Source organism: Lissotriton vulgaris, chromosome 4_1 (assembly GCF_964263255.1).
Source record: "Lissotriton vulgaris chromosome 4_1, aLisVul1.2, whole genome shotgun sequence".
NCBI classification, from domain to species: Eukaryota; Metazoa; Chordata; class Amphibia; order Caudata; family Salamandridae; genus Lissotriton; species Lissotriton vulgaris.
Genome location: NC_141691.1, coordinates 517,800,817 through 517,820,124, shown reverse-complemented (window position 1 = coordinate 517,820,124; position 19,308 = coordinate 517,800,817). Strand labels below are relative to the sequence as shown.

Below are 19,308 nucleotides of genomic sequence, written 5' to 3'. Positions count from 1 at the left end.
CTTGTGTCTTTCCACACTTACCCGAAAAGTCTGTCGCTACACTTTAAAGTACCTCTAAGAGCTTTATTCCAGGTTACCTTAATAAATCAATTGAGAGCAGACCCCTACATTTCTCGCCATCTGAGCCTCAAAGAAACTTCCTTAACTCAATTTATTTGGAATCCATAAGTCTTTGTTTAGGGAATCTGCTTCACTCTTTAATAATTATCCTCTCTTTTGGGTTAATTTTTTATAATTGATTTTCCACTTGCCTATAATATACACAAATAAATTATACTCACTAATATTGTATGGAAGATAAAGTATACATATAATAAAACCTATTGATAAGCTAATATTCAAAAACATACAACTGACCAATGTACAAAGTAAAATGCTTTTAATTGAAAGAAGTAAACCATATATGTGTACACGAATAATACTTTTTTCTAAAAGTAGAAGTAAGCCACAATTAACCCAACGTGTGCCATACATGTCTTCATACAGTAACATAACAATTAAGAACCCCTTGCCTCCGTCCTCTTCAAAATTCTTCAGTTGCCCCCTCGTTGATGAGTTTCCTTTCCTGTAAGTTTAGTTCTGGATTTTACTTTTGTTGAGTATTGCTCTGATTAATCATAGGCTTTCATTCTGAGGCAGAACAGGGGTTGGTATCCTCATACGGACACAAAAGCCATCCCGAATTGCATGTGCGCCCTGTACACTCCTCAGATAAGCAGAGGAACCTCCCTTTTTTTATTGATCTAGGTGATGAGAAATGTCATTGGGCTTGCACGTGAACAGCGCTGTGTAAAAGCGTGAGCTTTGAACAAGACTTATTGGAACGTTATCGAAGGTCTGTGTATTCAAAATGCTTCCCCCCTAAAAATAGCCCACTTGGATTCTTCTAACGAGTCTCGAGGGCTGGAGTGCGGAAGAGAGCATGGAGTCAGTCCACTGAGCTGTGCTATTCCAACTTCATAGCGCTCCAGGCTCAAGCTACGTTTACGTTGTAATAGTGGTCTCACCTGTCCGAAGCTGATTTCTGGAAATAATCTGTGCATCTGTTAATATTGAATACTCAGAGATCTCTTTTTAACAGGCTACACAATCACCAATCCGGATGTTTTATTCAGAGTAAAAAAAGAGGCTGAGCCATGCTACCAGAGTGATGAACGCTGGGCAGGAAGAGGACGCAGTTCCGGCAACCCCACAAGTAAGATTTTTGGGGCACTAGATTTCCAGTTTGAAGGTGGGGGAGGGGCTTTCTTTATCGCTTGGATGGAGTTCCCTTCTTTTCGCTGCTTGGATGTGTGCCTTCTCAACCACGACTAAGTAGTTCCTTGTTCTGTGTGACCACTTTCAGCCTCTTGTGAATTTATTGGGCAACAGCAGCATTATTTTTATTAGGTCTCGCCTAGACGAAAGCAAAAAGCAAAGCTTTTTGCTGTCTAGGGCGAGACAACTTATGTAATCACTTTCGGGGGAATGTGGACAGCAGACTGTCACGAGCGTCTCCTGCCGGAGATTCTACCTCGTGAGCCCGCACGTCGCCGTGCCTCATTTTCCCATTCTCAAACCAAGCCACACTCACGCATGCGCACATACACACACTGCATACACACACACGCACCCCCCTTAAACAGACACGCGCTGCATACACACACGCACCCCCCCTTAAACAGACACACGCACGCACGCACAGACACACTCAAACAGACACACGCGCGTACACCCCCACCCTCAACCCCACTCACCGGGCTTCTCTCCCCTTACGCATGTGAAGGCACTGTGCTAGAAGGTGCGCTGTCTGAAATCACCGCCGCCTCCCACAGCGGCATTGTATGTAAATTAAAAGTTGCCTCCCCGTAAACACCGCCGCAGCCCGGGAACTTCGGTAGCCTCACAAATCCCGAGCGCAGCTCCTCTGACGTCAGACGAGGAGCCGCGCTGGGATTGGTGCCGGTGGGGCCGTTGCCTGGCAACGGAAGTGTCGTCGACGCCGGGCGGGAGGGGCTTCTTTGCGTAACACATCACATAATCTGCCCGTGCTTACAAGAAAATAAATATTTCCTTGTGTGATATAACTGTTGCTCACCGTTACCTTCGGGTCGAGGTTGCGCCTCCCCGTAAACAACGCCGCAGGCCGGGAACTTCGGTAGCCTCACAAATCCCGAGCGCAGCTCCTCTGACGTCAGACGAGGAGCCGCGCTGGGATTGGTGCCGGTGGGGCCGTTGCCTGGCAACGGAAGTGTCGTCGACGCCGGGCGGGAGGGGCTTCTTTGCGTAACACATCACATAATCTCCCCGTGCTTACAAGAAAATACATATTTCCTTGTGTGATATAACTGTTGCTCACCGTTACCTTCGGGTCAAGGTTGCGGTATACAAAACTGCCCCAAAGAAACATAATACGCGATGGTGTACTGCGCTAAGAAAGCGGAGCCTGATGGAGCCTGAGGCGGCCATGGAGCCGGGCCTCCCGCTGCTGCTGCTGGGGAGCTGCGGCCTGCTGCTGTTCGCTGCCGGTGAGTCCGGTTTACGGCCCGGGGAGTGGGGTGCTGCTATGTTTAGACTTAAGGGCGCAACAGGGAGATGTCTGCGGAAGCCCCTTCCCGCGCCTGTGGTGTCACCTTACAGCACTCGCAGGAACTTTCGGGCGAGTTTAGAGCTGGAGGGAGCCCCTCACTCACTCTTTGTGCTTCCCGAGGCCACAGCCTTTGTCCCGGAGCCGCGCTGTGCGGCTCTCTGTCATCTGCCTGGCTGCAGGCGCCGTTCAAAGCGCGGTGTGTCTCGCACTGATTACCAAGGCCAACTGCACTCTGTCACAATGAGACCGACAGTTAGGGTTTATTAGAGCACCTTTAGCATGTACACTTGCCTCGCACCACCTACGCGTGTAAACAGCGCATGCACAGACTGATCGAAAAGTGCATGTATAGAATGCATGTGTACGAACTGCTAATGGGCCATGCATTCAAGTATAGGGTACTAGCCACAGCCGAGTACCTTAATTGTACAGTCCGTGCATGCGTGTACAGCTAATACAATATGCACAGACCTGTTCAAACGGCAAAAGCTCCTTATTTACAAGCACAGTGTGTCATTTTTCTATGTGATGCATTTACTAACTGAGCTATTAAATGTGCTTGTTAAACCTCCGTTTCACCGCACTAATTGCTCATGCTTTGCGTATGCGCAAGTATCGATTACTGTAACTGTTTGTATACGTACAGCTTGCTACTTCATATTGAACATGCACAGATAACTTTCTCTCTGCTCTTACACTAATGTGCTTGGGGTGGGGGAGACCAGCCCTGTTGTGCATCAGGCTAGGAGGTGAGACATTGGAGGCAATATTTTGTAACTAAAAATACGACAGCTCGCTGGCTGCTAAAGGTGCAGCTATTTTACAGGCTCTATTTACCGCAAGGCGACATTATTGGACATTCCACCTCTTCGAGCCCATTTTACAAAAAGTAATCAAAATGAACATCCACCACCACATCCACCACCACCACATACACCACCACATTCACCACCACCACCACATCCAGCACATCCACCACATTCAGCACATCCACCACCACCAAATCCACCACCACAACATCCACCTCCACATCGACCACCTCCACATCGACCACCACCACATCCACCTCCACCACCACATCCACCACCACCACCAAATCCACCACATCCACCACCTTAACATCCACCACAACCACATCCACCACAACCACATCCAGCACATCCAGCACAGCCAACACCACATCCAGCACATCCACCACATCCACCACCACATCCACCACCACATCCACCACCACATCCACCACCACATCCATCACCACCACATCCACCACCACCACATCCACCACCACAACATCCACCACCACATACACCATCACCAGCACATCCACCATCACCAGCACATCCATCATCACCAGCACATCCACCATCACCACATTCACCACCACCACATTCACCACCACCACATCCACCACATCCCCCACCACCGCCACCACATCCACGTGTGTGTGTGTGTGTGTGGCTCTGTGTGTGTGCGTGTGTGTGTGTGTGTGTGTGTGTGTGTGTGTGTGTGTGTGTGTGTGTGTGCAAATGTAATAGGTCTGACATCTTACAAGAGATTAAGCTATTGGCACTGTAAATGACAATCACATTTATTTATCTGATTTCACAACCAACACATAAATAAAAAAGTTGTCATTACAATGCCAATAACTCTAACTTTTGCAAAGGCGAGACCGTTGCATTGTAAATGCTTGTTTAGAGAATTTGAAGAGCACTGACCAGAAACAAGGAACTGTGATGCTATTCTTGCTACTAGCCAAGACTATGAACAGAGAAGAAGAGAGGGATAAGGTGGATGGGGTCAGTGAAAGGGTCAATTTTATGTATTTGTAAAAATCCACCAACACCACATCCAGCACATCCACCACATTCAGCACATCCACCACCACCAAATCCACCACCACAACATCCTCCTCCACATCCACCACCACCACATCCACCTCCACCACCACATCCACCACCACCACCAAATCCACCACATTCACCACCTTAACATCCACCACAACCACATCCACCACAACCACATCCACCACCACCACCACATCCAGCACATACAGCACATCCAGCACAGCCAACACCACATCCAGCACATCCACCACATCCACCACCACATCCACCACCACAACATCCACCACAACATCCACCACCACATCCACCATCACCAGCACATCCACCATCACCAGCACATCCACCATCACCAGCACATCCACCATCACCACATTCACCACCACCACATTCACCACCACCACATCCCCCACCACCGCCACATCCACCGCCACCACATCCACCACCACATTCATGTGTGTGTGTGTGTGTGTGGCTCTGTGTGTGTGTGTGTGTGTGTGTGTGTGTGTGTGTGTGTGTGTGTGCAAATGTAATAGGTCTGACATCTTACAAGAGATTAAGCTATTGGCACTGTAAATGACAATCACATTTATTTATCTGATTTCACAACCAACACATAAATAAAAAAGTTGTCATTACAATGCCAATAACTCTAACTTTTGCAAAGGCGAGACCGTTGCATTGTAAATGTTTGTTTAGAGAATTTGAAGAGCACTGACCAGAAACAAGGAACTGTGATGCTATTCTTGCTACTAGCCAAGACTATGAACAGGGAAGAAGAGAGGGATAAGGTGGATGGGGTCAGTGAAAGGGTCAATTTTATGTATTTGTAAAATATCAAGTCCATTTCAGTAGAGCGCAAATAGCTTAAGCATTCATATACGATCGCTTATGACATCTCTTTCGATTCTGGGAATGGAGAGTTTCTGAGAGGAGGAGGTTGTAAGGAATCTGGAGGGGATGTATGTATTGAATCTTCATCTAATGAAAGTGGGGCTCTTGGTGAAAAATGCCCTCTAGCACTGGCAGATACAAGAACGGGCAGAGCCAATAGTTTTGTCGTTAGTGTGATACCACATGCAAACACGTAATGCAGAAATGTGCACAAGCGATCTGTGCCACTTCTCTCTGGCCACTCTCTTTCATTGTCTGCTATGTATGTGCCCTGTTTTGTAGTTTATAAGTTTGCAGTACTTGATTTTTTGAATTTATTTCCAAGCTTGAAGTCCTGATGGAATGCAGCACCGCAAGCTTGGAGAATAAAAAAAATGTGACCTAGACACAGGAAACACAGAAGGGGGCAAATTGCACAAATAGTCTGTGGTTATAGGGTATTTCTGCATGCCTGTGTTCAAACATGGATGCTGTCACGTTTTAACAAACTAAGCATTACAAAAGACTACACTCACAGGTACATAGCAGCATCATACTACAAATATATCTCAACAAATGCCTGTATACATATGCCTGTATTTAAAGAAATCTCATCCTGTATTTTAACCCTCCATTCTGGCGGCCTGCTCAGCTGTTGCCTAGAATTCATGAAAAACAGCATGGAGAGATTCTCACAAGAAGCACTATTTTCATTATTTTTCCGCAATTAAAAATAAATACAGACTGGAAATACATTGTTTTCTGTCTGTATTCATCTGTAAAAATCAGTAAAAACTGAAAACCGGAAGCTCTACTTATGATGTACAACACAGCATGCTGACTGAAAACAAATTCATACTTGTTATTTTTTGGTTTTGCCAGGTCATCCAGCTTTTTACCCGGACATCTTTCTGAGAGTTGACATAGATGAACACAGTGGTGTTTCTGGCAGTCCAAATTCAGCAGAGAGTTTAAGTTGCAATATTCCAAACCGAGGTAAGTAGAACACCTAACATGGATGCATGAACACTCTTAATATTGATTAGTAATACATGCTTTGAGCATAAATAAGATGCATTACTGAGAAAGAGAATGAGTTTGCTACATGTAGTGTTTTAGTGTGCTGAACCTGCAATCATCCATTGTAGTGCTTTTCATGTGCAGAAACCCCTTCCAAGCACAAATAGTACATGTAAATGGCACGTGCTGGGCATTTCTAGTAGTTTTTGTGAACATATATCAATGTGAGGGCTTGTTAAACGGAGGGTGCCTGAATTAATTGTTGAAAATTTGCATCTTGCACATGAAAGTGAGTTGTAGGTGGAAAAAGCAAATCTTATGGAGACTTGTGTAGCCGACATTTTGTCATTAGCATGGCCTCTTATCATTATTGACGTTCGTGTACTTTCTGTCTCTGGTTTAGTGGATTTCAACACTGACTGAAGTCTATTTCCTAATTGTTCCTAAGTTTGATCATCAGCCGTATAGCTGAAGTGAATAGCCTACTTTCATGTGAAATGTATGCTACAGTGGGTAGGGGTGTGTAGCTTAAATTTCCTTGAAGATGCTGAGTTTTAGATATGAGCGAGTCAAGTGCATCTGACTTTTTTGATTTGGGTGAGGAATGGTATCGGAAGGGAGGGAAAACGTGACCAATTGTGCCTCTGAGTATGACCAAATTTGCCAGGACATATGACCACTTGGGCAAGCATATGGTAAGCCATAGCAAAGAATATTTCCAACTGTGTGAGAAAATCCATCTAACTCTTGCAAAGCATGTGACAATCAGTGTTCAAGAAACTCGGTTGACGGTTGAGCCCTGAGCTCTTGCCCCCCCCCCCTACACTACCTCAATAAGAACCTGTTACCATTCGCCCTCTTTACGCTGAGAGTGAAATGCACAAAGATTTGTACAAGGTCTTGTGTTCAGATCTATAGTAGGATGAACCTCGGGAAACCGGAAATTATTGCAGAGAGTTCCTGAAAGAAAATGTCCTCCAAAGGAGACATCACGGTTACTTCAGGTGAAAGCCATTATGTTTACCTTAAGTTGGAAATAATAAACTTTGGTTAGAACATCAGGGGGTGAATTCCTCTGTGCCATAGAAATACAGTGTAAGTGTTCTGCCAAGGCCAATCTGGTGTTGGTTGTTTGCACCAAGGACAGCTCCAAACAATTTCCTCAATTATCGTTTGATTCATTTTCCACCTGCTCCTTCTTGGAAAACCCATCCTCCATTTTCTTTTTATTAGTTTATTCTGTAATACATACACAGCAATGTACACTTTAGTCAAGGTGAGCTCTATACACTTCTTTCTCCACATTCCACATATCGTATACACAGTTGAAGCACTACTCACAAAGTATATACATTCGCATATATGTATCCACGTCACTTGGTTACGGGTACAATTATAATTTTGACAAGACCTCTAGTCCTCATATATTGGGTGCAGAGGTATCGTTCAACTAATTCTCATATGCCATATAATCTTTTTAATCTTTTTTTTAAATGGTATTTACTGTGAGCAGCTCTCTACATCATCAAGCTTTTCTTAAAGGTATTCTCTTAAAGCAACAACTTCCTGTTTAAGAAATTCCTGTTCTATACACCTCTTCTCACAGAATTTCTGTAGGCGGAATACACGTTCTTAACAATCTTGAATCTATTTAACCAGGTCAGAACCATCCTTTCACCAATCCTTCGTGATTCCTGAGCCTTGTCCGTCTTGCATGTGGGATTGAGGAAGAATCTCTTGAGAATGAGATCGCTTTCATGGTTTCCGTCATTACTGCCCTTGGACAAAGAAGAGTGCTCCTCCTCCAACATTTTGCTTAACATTGTCTGGTGCCATCCTGTCAGCAGGGAATGGTGAGACGAGCACTTGTATAGATCATGGTCCAGAATAGTCTACCAGGTCTTCGTTCCAACTCAGCCACCTCTCACCTTTGAGGATCAGAGGCCTCAGGTAAAGATGGGACGCCCACTATATTGAAATATTCAGGACAAAAAAACGCAACAACATCTCTCTAAAGAAAGGTTTCCTTTACTGCTTGTAAGATCCGTGAGCAGGGCTGCAAACACACCTGCGTCGGCGAGTAATTACTCATCTTCAGCATCTCCAGACCCGTCTGATCTTTGCTTGTAACACATTACTGCCAGAGTTGTCCAACAGGTAAAGTCCCATATTTCCAGCTGCACGGGGTCAGTTGACCAATCACAGGTGAACCCTTCCCAAGCTTTGCTGCTGTGCTGTTAAGTAACCTCCATGGCTCTCCCTCCCTCTCAGCAGGATCTAGGCAGGCCCTGGCATCTGTAGTTGTCTGTAGCACCGGGTGTATTATCCTGCAACTAGCAACCTGGTCTCCACATTCCCCCAGATTTTCAGATGCTGTCTCAGTCTGGTACGAAGCACCGACAACAGTCTTAGGGTTGGAGCCTCCCCATCCCTGGAACCACAGAGGAGCCAGTGAAGCAGGTATGATGGAGCAAGAAGGGTCGCTGGATTGAGGGATAAAGCGGGGGAGACACATACATGGTTTACTCCATGTACATACTGGTCTTGCCCCCACATCTCTCTAATTCGTCTATTGGACATGTGTGATTTGGCCCAATGTTACATTCAGCTCTGTTGCTTTGTTGACATCGTGTATTTCGAGAGTCCTGCGGATGACCCACCTAGAGATTTTTAATCTGCAGCCTAACACTGACCTGGAAATGTTAGATGTTCTTTGTGATGACAAGGTTGTGCATATTGTGTTATCACTGTAGGACTTGCGTTTAAGAAACTTGCATCTTATTCCTCATGCATTAATGTTTTACAGGATATCCAGTTATATCTGCTGATAAACTTCCAAGATGTAAGCGGGAGGATCTGCCATATCCTATTGAGCACTTGGACCCCCAGGAAAGAAGAAGCCATTTAACCGGTATGTACCGGCATTTTAAGAGCAACACATTTATAGTGTTAACATTGTTAAATCTCTGTCTACTGCACTGTAACATACACAATCATAAACATGTTATTGTCTGCAATTTGAACACTTTTTATACAGTCTACTGAAGTCTGTGATGTGCTTCTGGTTCTTTTTTTGAGATATAATGAATTAATGCAGATTATTTCCCTATTACTATTGTTGGTTAATGTAATGCAGGCAGCATAGTACTTAAATTTAGATTTCTGCTGTTTCTGCTAAAAACTGTAAACGTTTTTTCAGCTATTATTACTTGTTTGCTCTCGGATAATCTGGTCATGGCTAGTTATCTCATGACAAAACATGCTTTTGTGGGGAAGACATTTTATAATTTTGTGCTATGTTCTTGCTGTGTGATTTTTTTTTTGTTCCCCCCGTCAAGTTCTCTGGTTCGGAAGGGTGTAGTGCGGCTAAGGAAACAAGCATTTACAATGCAAGGGTCTCGGCATTATTAAAGGTAGAGCTATTGGCATTGCGCATGACATTTTATTTTTTTTTTACATCTTAAATAAGTGGCATTGTCATTTTCATTGCCAATAGCTTAATCGTTAAATAAATGGCATTGTCATTTACAATGCCAATAGGTTAAACGCTCGCAAATGCATCACCTATTGCATTTACACCCACACAGAGCCACACACACATACAGAGCCACCCACACACACATACAGAGCCACCCACACACACCTACAGAGCCACCCACACACACTGAGCCCCACACACACACATACACAGAGCCCCCCCCCACACACACACACACACACACACACACACACAGAGCCCCACACACACAGAGCCCCACACACACACAGAGCCCCACACACACAGAGCCCCCCACACACAGAGCCCCACACACACAGAGCCCCCCACACACAGAGCCCCACTCTACACACAGAGCCCCACACACACACACACACCCACACACACACACACACAGAGCCTCACACACACACAGAGCCCCACACACACACAGAGCCCCACACACACACAGAGCCCCCCACACACACAGAACCCCACCCACACACAGTGCCCCACACACACACAGAGCCCCACACACACAGAGCCCCCCCCACACACACAGAGCCCCCCACACACACAGAGCCCCCCACACACACAGAGCCCCCCACACACACAACCCCAAACACACACAGAGCCCCCAACACACAGCCCCCCACACACACACAGCCCCACACACACACAGCCCCACACACACACAGAGCCCCACACACACAGAGACCCACACACACAGAGACCCACACACACAGAGACCCACACACACAGAGACCCACACACACAGAGCCCCCACACACACAGAGCCCCCACACACACAGAGCCCCCACACACACAGAGCTCCACACACACCCAGAGCCCCACACACACCCAGAGCCCCACACACACCCAGAGCCCCACACACACCCAGAGCCCCACACACACCCAGAGCCCCACACACACCCAGAGCCCCACACACACCCAGAGCCACACACACACACCCAGAGCCACACACACACACACCCAGAGCCACACACACACACACCCAGAGCCACACACACACACACACACACACCCAGAGCCACACACCCAGAGCCTCACGCACACACTCAGAGCCACACGCACACACCCAGAGCCACACGCACACACCCAGAGCCACACGCACACACCCAGAGCCACACGCACACACCCAGAGCCACACGCACACCGCAAGAGCCACATACACACACAGGAGAGCAGGCACAGCGAGGGGGCAGGGAAGCAAGCACAGCGAGGGGGCAGGGAACCAAGCACAGCCAGGGGGCATAGCATAGTAACCCGCAGCCGGTGTTCTCCTTGTGTTCTGATTCGAATCGGAACACAAGGAGAACACTATCTGTGAACACCGATGTTGAACTGATGAAAATTGCTATATAGTGCTGAACCCTTTTGTTTAAATGTTGTTGTAGGACTTGTTCCTAGTTAAGGAGCATAGAGGGGAGTGCTCCTTGGTTCTGTGCACTACTTGATACTTTGGGACACTGTACATTTGTCAGGTGTGGTCTTCAATAGCCTCTACCCTCATCCTTGTGCATTCAGCACATGTAAGGTCACAACATCACTCTCACTGCTCATTTATGACCATAACACTACTCTAGCAGTCTGTGTAAGGTCACTACACAACTGTTGCAGCTTATGTAAGGCTGCAACTCCACTCTGGCAGCCCATGTAAGGTCACAACCCTACTCTATCAGCACATGTAAGGTCAAGACACTACTCCAGCAGCTCATGTTGGATAAAAACACAAATCCAGCGGCTCATGTATGTACACAACACTGCTTTAGCGGTTCATGTGTCTACACAACCATTTCAGCAGCTCTTGTAAGGTCAGGACACTACTAAAGCTTCTGATTTTGGATCACAACACTATTCTAGCAGCTCGTGTCTGGTCACAACCCTGCTCTAGTGCCTTATGTAAGGCCCTCGTGACATTACTCTAACGGCTCATGTATGTACACAACACTTCTCTAGCAGGCCGTGTATATGAAGACATAGAAGATCAGACCCCCACCCTCTCTTTTCGCCAGGATTTAACCTCTAGCCGCTCGGGCTTTAATTCACATCCCTGTCTTTGATTCGAGAAGACTGTGATAGACTTCAAATGCGCCTAATTCGTTTTGCAAGCAGCAACAAGTGTTTTGCCTTGACACTTCTGTATTTATTTTAGGTAACTGAAAATGCAAGCGGAGCCTACAGTTCCTGTCAGACTTCCAAAGCTAAGCCTACTAGTGGGGTGACTAAAAACAGATCGTTAATTCTCACAGACTTTAAACAACTCAGGTCTGCATCGTAGCGCTTCAATAAACACAGATTTGGAGGACTGAAGTACCTCACCCATGCCTGTTTCCAAACACTATAATGCCCGTTCTCCATTCTCAGAATCCTTGGATATAAATTGACACCAATTCTTAAAAAAGATAAATGCCATTGTGTGTTGCACTATGGCGCGCGCTAGGCTGACCTTGTAATAGCCCATATGCGAATCCTTGAGCTGTCCTGCTCCCTGCATCGCTGGTCCTAAGAACCCCTCGAAAAAAAGCGACAATGAACCCGAAGCACCCATAAAAGGGTGTATGCTGACAACCTGCACATTCTAATTCATAAAAACGAAACCGAAACATAACGTGCTTTGTTACCATTGTTTAATGAGGACCTTGTAACAGCACACACGTTTACCTTGATGTGGCCTAACTGCCAGAGCTGCCGACTTTGGAGCTGGGGTACCTGGTTCGAGTCTCAGCGTCCCCTCAACATCCTGTAATTCCGGGTAAATCACTTCATCTCCCCGTTCCCACCAAAAATTTAATATGTATTTGTGTAAAGTAACGGGTGCCCATGTAAAGCCCTCCAATACCTTCTGGTCGAGTTCGCAATATGTAAACTGCAACAAAAAATTAAAATAGATTGACTGTAATGGTGGAGATTTACACGGGCACTCTGGGCAGCATTTCCACTACCCTGCCCCGCTGACAGTGCAGTGTCAAACGATACAACTCACACATGTACATATGCGCAGGTTCAATGACAAAGAGAACGTAAAGCAAACAAACACAAATGCACGCAAACACGCGTAATAAACCGGAATAATAGTGAATATGCACTGAGGCGCTACGTGACTGACAGATTACACGGAGTCCATAACAATGTAATTCATGTCAGCAACACAGCACAGCATTACAGAACGTGGGAACAGATGTGCCCTAACGGCCAGAGCTGCCGTCTTTGCTGATGAGTGTAGAGCCAGGTTGGAGTCTGGGGTCAGTTCAATATCCTGTGATTCTGGGCAAATCACCAGTCTCCCCGTGCCTTCGGGTCGAGATCGCGCCATATATAAAGAAAACTACACACAGCCATGCAGCCATTTCACCGTTTGATTGTATACGTTAGAATACTGCCTACCATTTCTTTGAATGTATATGGGGGGAAGGGGGGGGCAAGAGCGGGACGAAGGAGAGCTGCGGACGGAGGAAAGGGGGGGCGAGAGCGGGACGAAGGATAGCTGCGGCGGAGGGAAGGGGGGGCGAGAGCGGAACGGATGAGGGCTTTGGGCAGAGAGGCAAGAAAAACGGCACAAACAGGGGGCAGGGGCGCGAAAAACGGCACAAACAGGATGGCAGAGGCAAGACAAGGGATAGTTACCACATGTCCTCGGTACACGCTGCTCTCCTGGTTTTACCAAGCAGCAAAATGGCGGCCGCAAAGCTCCGAAAATTTCGGAATCTGAGGCGTGTTTTTGCGTTCTGAGTGACGGATGACGTCACAGGTAGAAAGAACGCAAAAAACACGCCCCCAAATCCGAAAGAGACGGGGCTTGAACGGAGTGATGCCCCTCTCCTCCAATGGCTGGCCTCCATTTAGGAAGCCAGCCAATGGAGGAGAGAGGCAGGTTCAAGCCCCCATACCTATAAACATTAAATCTCTCACCGAAGACTGCGCAAGTGCAGCCTTCCGGTCTTCGACCTAAAAAGGGCGGGTAATGTAGAGGAGCTTCGTTCGGAGAGGGACCTTACCCTGCACCAATTATTTCCTTGTGACCTAGCCCCCTAACGGCCCTTCATGGTTCCTCATGGTTCTTTTGCTCAGTTTTTTGCAGCAGTAGCTACCAACAAGGAGTTGACCTTTAATATGCCTCGAGAGGTCAGAGGTTTCTCCACTGGGCATACTTTAATGTTATGGGCTAGCCAATGACGGCAACTTGGTTGACATTGAAACCTTTTTAATGAGGTTTATCTCATTGTACATTGAAAATATATTTATCACCGGTGTTTGTACATGCACTCTAAAGGCTTCAGGCCCCGGGTATTTAGAATGTGCCTAAAAAGGCACGGTTGGCACCTATACCTTACAGTACAAGATTTCCCGACCTTGAAGACCTGCCTTTACATGTTGTCTAGAATGTGTCCCTTTCCAAACCATATGTACATGTTCCTAAAGAGTAGGCACCTCAGTCGAAGAAGGTCTGAATAACAGCATGCAGTGGTCCCAGAAACCATGAAGTGAAGACTTGAAAATAATGTGCCAGAAACAGTATTAAGGAACAGTGGCTTCCAACACCTTTGTTGGTACTAGGAAATTCCATCTGACTACATGGTTTTTACTTCGATAGTTGACATGTAGTAGTTCTGAAAACTAGCATTGTGTCTTACTGAACTGTGTTGACTTAGGAAGCATACTTCTCGTGTTTTGTGAATTTAAGAAGAAGAACTACTATAGAAACATTACGTTTCCGCTGTTGCAAGGACACCACTGGCACATATTCAATGTTTTAACTGCAGAGCTCAAACAAAACATGCAATAATGCATGACGAAATCCCTGTGCACTGACTGAGAGCTTCTCAAGGAGCCAAGCTAGGGACAGCTCTGCTTGATGAGACACGTCCTACACCTGTGAAAACTGCCTGGACTTTTTGCACTCAAACAAACAGAGAGATAGTACTATGTTGATCTAAGGCCATCACCACCTTTATCGTATCGCTAATTACCTGGAAGACGGTCCGAATTGAGAAATCTTTACTTCACAAAGTCACCCAAAAAAGGGCTGAATGGAAAAGCCTTCAGCATCATTCTGAGGATGTCGGATTCTGCTCTTGAGTATTTACCTTTTCATGTTTTTCGCTGTAAGTATTTGTCATGATGATTCGAGGGCATGACTTCTGTCGTGGGCATTAATGTCAACCTTTTCAATGAGAACTGAATGCTGTTGTATAACCCTGACACAAGGTGTTTCCCATCTGCGGACCTCAACATTTGGTGTAGTGGGAGGAGGCATACTGGTTCTTGGGGGAAATCAGGAAGAATAGACCGCATCCCCTGTCTAAGACGTACATAAAGGAATATATCCAAAGGCGTAGTTTGCACTCCTTGAAGAAGATGTTCCATTGAGCGGAACGTCCCCTCATGGAAGAGATCCCCCGAAGTGGTTATATTTGCACGTTTACATAGACCCTGAAATCCCTTCTCCTGTAACAGCGATAGACCAGGATGATACGACAATGGGAGCCGTGGGGAATAAAGAGTAGGCAAATCTAGTAATGTAGTGATCTGGTGCCATGCATCCACCGTGCCAGTGACAGTAGTGGGCGGTGTCGCCCGCGTGCTGACAGGCTCGTGTATCACACCAGTCAGCGGCACTGGATCAGCAAGCCAATCTGCTGTAGCTATCTGTGGCATGTAGCGCGGAGGGTGCATCCAATAGTAGGCATAATGCGCCTGTGTGCTTAAAAATATATCTCGAAATCTGGAATGTCAAAACCACCCTGTTCATATGGCCTCATCAGTGTCGACCAACTAAGTCTCCACTGTCTCCCCCCCCATAATAGTCTTAGCAACTCAGAGCGTAACGTTTTTAAAAAAGACCTGCCCGGAGCATAAGGGATATTTAGAAACAGCTACAGGAACTGGGTAAGTATGACCATCCTAATAAGGGAGGCCCTTCCGGCAAGCGAGAGAGGTAGCGATATCCAACGTGTGACATTGGCATTAAGGTGTGTTATGGCCGTACCGTAATTTGTTGGTATGGTTTCTTCCCTGTCTCTGGTCACCTGTATGCCAAGATACCGCAACTCAGTTTCCCACCATTCTATCGGGAAATCGAGTGGGAATTGCGTTACCACCGGTGTAAGAGGGAAAACCTGGGATTTCCCCCAGTTGATGCATATCCCAGATAGTCAACCAAATTTTATAAAGTCCTGTAAGATGGGATTAATATTCTGTTGTGGATCTCTAACATAAAGCGTAATATCGTCCGCATATAACGATACCAATTTTTGACAAAGGCAGCAGCGGAATGCTTTGTCCTGGTGCAATTGCCTCAGCCTACAAGCCAAGGGTTCTACCGCAATTGCAAAAAGAAGCGGGGACAGCGGGCACCCCTGGCGAGTGCCTCTTGAGATCGTGAGGGATTGGGATAAGTGGCCATTAATCAAAACCATAGCAGTGGGATGGTGATACAATAGTTCAATCCAGGACAGGTACATCTCAGGGAAACCTGAGATTCCCCCCATTTGCCTCTCCATCCCTCTCATATCTTGCTCCAATTTACGTATCGTGTTTTGTATGTCCCTCAGAACCCCAAATCTCTTGGATATGCAGAACCCACGAATTGTTACTTTAAATGCTTCCCATATCAGTTCAACACTATCTACGGAGCCTTTATTTCGGACATAAAAATCTTTGAGTTCCTCGTCTAGCTCTGCTCGAAAAACCATATCTAAAAGAGCCGTTGGTTGTAACCGCCAGCTCGGCCTAGGCCTATCATACCCCGGAGGGGATAGTGAGACCTTACCTGGGCAGTGATCAGAAAAATTCTGAGCCAAATGTATGACGTTGCTAATAGTCGGCCCAAGTCCCCTAGTGAGTAGACAGTAATCTATGCGTGCCCAGGTTCTTCTATATGATGTAAAATGCGTACCTTCATGTTGTAGGGGGTGCGTATATCTCCAGCTATCTATCAGCCCACCTTCCGCTATTATTCCCTGCAGAACTTCCTGTGCTTTGGTGTAGTGTTGGGGACCTGCATTGGATCTGTCTAGTTGTTGATTTAGAGCGACATTGAAGTCGCCCCCCCGGATAATGTGCATTGATCCAATTGCTAGGATTGTACCCCATAAATTGGTAAAGAATTCTGGGCAGTCCGAATTGGGGCCATAACAGTTGGCTATTGTGACAGTATCTCTGCCCAGTCGCCCCCATAGTATAACATATCTTCCTTGTGGATCCTCTAACACCCCCATCTTCTCGAATCGTGTGTGTTTACTGAAAAGTATGGCTGTGCCTCGGGCATAAGAGGAATAGGAAGAGAACACACGGCAGCTCGCCCACCGACTAGCAAAGGAATTTTCGCCACTCGATGCAATGTGGGTTTCCTGTAAAAGCGACACATGAATCTGCTGCCTATCCAGGTAGGCTAAAACTTGTCTCTGCTTTCTCGGATCCCCAAGGCCCCGAACATTCCATGAGATCACCCTGAGGATGTTGCTATCCTCCTGTGTCATGAAACCAAGTATCCCTCGCCTGGCCCATATGTAGTAAGAGTGTACATTCCGTCATCTGCATACATGACAAGACATAGCTAGTAGAAAAAAACTGCACACTTGTGTCACTGTGACAAACAAACTCCCCTCCCTCACCACCCCCTCCCACTGAAGCATCCCAATCATGCCAGTAGTGAGCAACCCTCCCTTCTCCCGAAGATCCCACATCTTCTCAGGTAAACCAACTGGGCCTGATCCATCCCCTCGTAACCCTAAGATTAGACTAAAGAGATGCATCAACAATCTAGCAGCAAGAATGGGGTTCTCCCAATTGGGAAATACACCTAGGTAGCCCACGAATACCTCTCGTCGGCCCGAGCGCTATGTGTTACACAGCGGTATCCCAGGTCCAACTCGAGGGTGACCGACAATACATTGTTCTTTCTCGTCCCCCGAAGTATCTACAAACCAAAGGCCATGTAGTGAACTTGCTTAGTGTCTTATCCCATGGTTCTATCATTGTTCAGTGCATCAGCCATATCTGCAAAGCGGGAAGTGCGTCTTCGCAGTGTGGTATAACCATGTGCCGCAATGCTCACTCTCCTTCCGGCGATTGCGATCTAGGGGAGTCCTCCGGTTCCAACTGCAATCTCTTCTGTCTTTTAGGATGCTTCAGGTACTCTTCTACCTGTTGCGGGTTAGTGAAGAATTTTTGCGACCCCTGGTGGGTAACTCTAAGGTGAGCGGGATATAACAGTGCATAATCCTATTTGAGCTTGACTAAGCTTTTGTTTACATCCCAGAAATTTGTGGTGTTCCTCCTGCACGTGAATCGTGAAATCCGGGTACATAGTGAAAGGTATGCCATCATAGGTCAGTTGCTTTTTCTCCCTAGCAATACGCAAGGCAACGTCTCTATCCCTATTGTTTAATAGGCGAGCAATAATAGGTCTAGGAGTACTGCCAGTGGGAGGCCTTGATCCTAGAGAGCAATGTGCTCTTTCAACTACAAAGTGAGGAGAAAGCAAAGTGAGGAGAAAGCAGTTCTGTACCCACCACGGCCTTTAGAAGCAAAGGTAAAAACCCAGGCACATTATAATAAAGTCAAATATCTGGCATAATGAAATACAACAAGAATGAAAAAACACAAGAAGAGAAAACAACAATATGCTATGATCGCATAGAGAATTTAATCATACTTATAAAAATTTATATGAACATATTCAATAATACAAATTTTTACTAAAATACATTAAAAAGAACAGTTTTTCAATCAAGTTAATGTACAGTATTCAGGGAGATATTAAATCATTGATAGTTCCCAGAACTGATTGAAGAAGCTGATGTCTGTCCACGGCCTTTAGCAAGTTTTCAATATACTCCTCCATCCTACCCGTATTCGTGCTCTCCGTTATGCCTAGTACCCGTATGTTATTTCTCCGACTTCGTGCCTCAATGTCCTCGTTTTTCACCGCTATTATCTTGAGTAGTTTTTCCATTTGCGCCGTCACCTTTTTCAGCTGGGTGGTGGTGTCCTCTACATCCGAGACGCGCTGTGCCGTCTCCTTGATTCGCGTCTCATGTCCTTCTATTGTCCATACGATGGCTTCCATCCGCGTTGATACTGTGTCCATCTTATCTGCCATGGTCGCAAAGCCCTGTCTAACTTCATTGAGAAGCGACTTGAGGTCATCACTTGGCGCTTGTTGATGATCTTGCTGAGAGGACTCCGCCCCAACATCCGCCTCTGCATGTTGCTGTTTAGTGTTTTTTTTAGCATCAAAAGTGTGTTGCGGTTGGCGGACATCCAGTCTCCACATCTTAGCCCTGAGTCCAGCGGCGGTTGCCAGTACAATTTGACCCCTGCGATCTCCCTTGCCAATAGGTATTTCGTGGCTGTGCAGCCAATCCGTCAGCATTCAGGAATGTCTAAAAGTTGCCCGCTACTATTCAGTTGTGAGTTTGGCTAGATCACCTGGTTCCACTGAGGTATGTGTGGCACACCTTCTGGTAGTGGCAGGGTGCAGATGCAGTCTGAGCAGGCCC

The 19,308-nt window shown here is 46.4% G+C and overlaps 1 protein-coding gene across 3 annotated transcripts in view; it reads left to right on the top strand.

Annotated features, from left to right (window-relative positions):
- LOC147718914 (zinc finger protein 777-like) overlaps positions 1-19,308 on the top strand; it is a 47,530-nt gene that overhangs the window by 13,119 nt on the left and 15,103 nt on the right. For all 3 annotated transcript variants that reach the window (XM_086964659.1, XM_086964661.1, XM_086964660.1), the window contains exons 4-6: positions 1,082-1,195; positions 6,169-6,282; positions 9,113-9,217. In XM_086964659.1, the coding sequence (XP_086820785.1) occupies positions 1,082-1,195; positions 6,169-6,282; positions 9,113-9,217 (333 nt within the window). The remainder of the gene's footprint in view (positions 1-1,081; positions 1,196-6,168; positions 6,283-9,112; positions 9,218-19,308) is intronic.